This window comes from Saccopteryx leptura, chromosome 3 (assembly GCF_036850995.1).
Source record: "Saccopteryx leptura isolate mSacLep1 chromosome 3, mSacLep1_pri_phased_curated, whole genome shotgun sequence".
Taxonomy (NCBI): Eukaryota; Metazoa; Chordata; class Mammalia; order Chiroptera; family Emballonuridae; genus Saccopteryx; species Saccopteryx leptura.
The window spans coordinates 27082015-27085552 of record NC_089505.1 but is presented as its reverse complement, the minus strand read 5'-3'; the positions used below and the strand labels follow the sequence as shown (position 1 = coordinate 27085552).

The 3538-nt window shown below is 55.1% G+C and overlaps 1 protein-coding gene across 1 annotated transcript; it reads right to left on the bottom strand.

The window, feature by feature from the left end:
- Positions 1-1702: 1702 nt before the first annotated feature.
- Positions 1703-2521, bottom strand: OLIG3 (oligodendrocyte transcription factor 3). Its single transcript, XM_066371752.1, has one exon. The coding sequence runs from the start codon at positions 2519-2521 to the stop codon at positions 1703-1705; it is 819 nt and encodes a 272-aa protein (XP_066227849.1).
- Between the last annotated feature and the right edge of the window lie 1017 nt (positions 2522-3538).

Genomic DNA, 3538 nt, shown 5'->3' with positions numbered 1-3538 from the left:
GCTGCTTCCCAGGGAGCAGGCAGGGGGCTGGGTATTTGATTATTTTCTAGGGACACTCTTTGTTGGCTTTTAAAACATATACTGCATTTTAACCTGTGTTTTTTTTTTTTTTTAAAAGGCCACACGGTCAATTTAAAGTGAAAACAAATTAATTTACTGCTTCATTCTCATCTGTTGTCAACATAGCCACCACAGTCACTACTCTGCCTCTAATTTCCTGTCATTTTGGGGTTTCCAGATAACTCTTTAAAAAAATCTCAGTTGCTGAGTTTATGAGGGTCTGATTACTGCAAAGAAACAAGGAGCTCAAATGTCACAAGACTGCCAACTTGAACAGTGCCCCCATTCAAAGGACGTTTAGTTGTAATAATTAACGCTAATTTATCTGACCTTTTTACCTGTAAATGACCAGAAAAGAAAAAAAGAAAAGAAAAATTCTTCACATCTGCCACCTATTCACACCCTCTCAATCAGGCCCAAATACATTTCCTGGGTCCAGATGTTCCCTACCCACTACCCCATCTTCAAAAATATTTAGGCAAAGGCAAAGCCAGGATTTAAAGGTTCTTTTTTATTTGAAATCTCATCCAGAAACACTGGTTATTTAATAAATATATCATAGTTATCAAGAATATATAAAAAATAAAGACAGGTATTGTCTTTGAAACCCTAACAAAATATTTCAAGCAAATGTTCAGGAAAATAAAAAAAAATGGCAGCCCTCCCCAAACCACGGTTAAGTGTTCAAAGCTGATGGTGTCGAGAGCCAACCCCGCATGCAGAATAGCTGAGCAAGGGGGAGGGGCGAGCTAGAGCGAGGAGCCCGGGCTCCGGCGACCGCCGGTCTCCAGAGCAGCCCGGGAGGGTTGGGAGTGGAGTTCGAAGGGGGTTGGGATGGAAGCAGAAGCGTATGTGCTTGAGTTCGGGTCTTTGCACTCTGCCCCCGTGTTCGTTTCATACAACCACAGACAGATACGGAGTACTTGGGAGAATTCACTAATAGATCCTTGTTACAAGGAAAAGGGCATCACGGCCTGCACAACATGTTTAGACAAGATTCATTGAGAAGCGTGCATGCATTCTTTCGACCTACACTGCGTCTTAAGAAAAACCCACAGAGAGATGCGTCATACCCTGGACCGGAGGGGAGGGGAGATTCAATACTTGGGCCTGGATCTTTTTTCTCTTTCTCTCCCGGTTGTCTCTAGAAGACAAAACAGCTGCGGAGAGGGTAGCGACCGTCAGCACTGCACCCGTCTCCAGGAAGTATGTACATTCGTTTGGCACCAAAGGGATGGTTGTCTTTTCTAAGGTAAAACACAGAGCCAGAGGAAGCCAACTCTAAAGTCCCGCAGCAAGTTTTAACGACGCCGATCCCCCTCTTTCTACAACAAGCGCAGGTTTGACAAGCGCGTGTGGCGGTGAGAGAGCCTGGCGCGGCCCGGGGAAGGGGAGCATGCATGCAGGACTCGACGTCTGGCTCGAGTCTCCCTTCCTACCGCCGAGAAACGGCGGTTTGGTTTTGACCCTTTCCCTCCAGGGGCCAAGGGGGGCTGGAGAGCGCGCAGCCGGCGTGGGAGGCCCCGGGCCCCGCGCCCGCCCTCCCGCAGACCCGGGGCCTGGCCGCCCCCGTCCCTCCCGGCCCGGCGCGCGGCCCTCCCGCCGCGCCCCCGCGTCCTCCGCAGCCGGGCCGGCCTGCCGCTCACTTGAGCAGGTCCTTGGACTCGGCCGACAGCCGCGCCATGCCGGCCGTGGAGAGCGCGGCCAGGTGCGGCGGCGGCGGCACCTGGCAGACGGCGCAGGGGCAGGGCAGCCCGGCCCAGTGCTGGAAGCCGCCGCCCAGCTGCAGCGCGGGCGGCGTGGCGGGCGCCTTGAGCAGCGAGTGGGGCGGCCGGATGGAGCCGAGGGCCGGCAGCGAGGCGGCGGACAGCGGCGACGAGGCGGTGCCGGCCGACAGCGCGCCGCCCAGGATCGGGTGCACCGGGTGCACGGCGTTGGCGGCGTGCGCCGGGTGGCCGGCCGAGTGGCCCACGGTCCCGCAGTGGAAGGCCGAGTGGTGGCCCCCGTAGATCTCTCCGACCAACCTCTTCATCTCCTCCAGGGAGCTGGTGAGCATGAGGATGTAGTTTCTGGCCAGCAGGAGCGTGGCGATCTTGGAGAGCTTCCTCACCGAGGGCCCGTGCGCGTAGGGCATGACCTCGCGCAGCCCGTCCATGGCGAGGTTCAGGTCGTGCATCCGCTTGCGCTCGCGGCCGTTGATCTTCAGCCGCAGCTGCTGCAGGTCCTGCTCCGACAGCTGCTTCTTGATTTTGTACTTGGTGCTCTCGCCTGCGGCCTTGGCGCCGGCCCGCGAGAGGCCTCCCCCCGGCATCTTCTGCACCATGTCGCCCTGCGTGGAGGAGACCGAGTTGAGGCGGCTCTCCTGGTGGTGGTGGTGGCGGTGGTGGTGGTCCCTCAGATACATCTCATCCATGTCCGGAGAAGAGGCTCTGCTAGAGACAGAGCTCGAATCAGAATTCATTTTATTACAGGGGGGTGCGTCCCGACCTTGGGGAGGCTTTAGGCGGGAAATCAAGAAAATCTTGAATTAAAAAAAAAAAAAAAATCTGCACGCCCAGCAACCCAGTTCTCAGCGACAAGACGTGAGAAGAAACGCTGAGGCTCTGCCTTTCCCCGCCTTTCTCCCTCCCCACGCCCCTCTCGGGCTCGGCTCTTTCCTGGACAGCTAGTTGGCGCGTGCTTGAACTAACCTCGCGCTGAGGAAGAGGGGCTTTTATAGAGCTGCGGCGGAGAAAAGAAACAAAAGAAACCCTCCTATCTGTCCTGGGCTGGTGAGGATGACGTGCCATCCTTCAGGGCGGTGCGCTTTGCTGTCCCATTTAGCAAGGACTCCCATTCATATTCATGGTGGGGCCGCCCGGGGACACCTCCGCTCCGAACCGCTAGGAGCCCCCAGGCGCAAAACCCGCTGATTGACACACTCGCCGCTCCAGCTCGCGCCTGCCCGGTTTTTGTTTTATTAAACTTGCCTCCACTCCCAATCCCCTTCTCAATTTCTCTAAGCAAATCACGCCCAAGAAACAGAAGGAAGGGAAGGAAAGGGATTAGGAAAGTTGGCGGAGATTCCTCTGGGTTTGGAGAAAGGAACTGAAACATTCTTTCTCTTTCCTTTCCTAGCGACTCTCAATTTTTTGGCAGATGTGGGCGAAGAAGTTCTGACGGAACGGTTTCTGGGAGGGACGCGGGAGGAGGCAGGTCCAGCGCGCAGGCGTGGGTGGCGGCGAAGGAGACTGCAGTACACGTGCGTTCTCTCGCGGTGTGGGTTTTTCTTTAATAAGTTATCTTTTCCCTTCCGTGTACTGGGCCCTTCGGTGTGGCTTCAAAGGGACACTCGTGTCTGGTCATGGTTTCCCCCTGACACTGCTGTGGGGATGGGCCTCTTCCTTTCGGTGTCTTTTTTTTTTTTTTTTTCGTTTTAAAAATGGATTACTGAAAGTGTTTCATCTTCACGCAGTTTTCTGACTTAGACCTGGAACTG

Coding starts and splice junctions, on each gene's coding strand:
- OLIG3 (XM_066371752.1), bottom strand. CDS start 2,521: ATGAATTCTGATTCGAGCTCTGTCTCTAGCAGAGCCTCTTCTCCGGAC.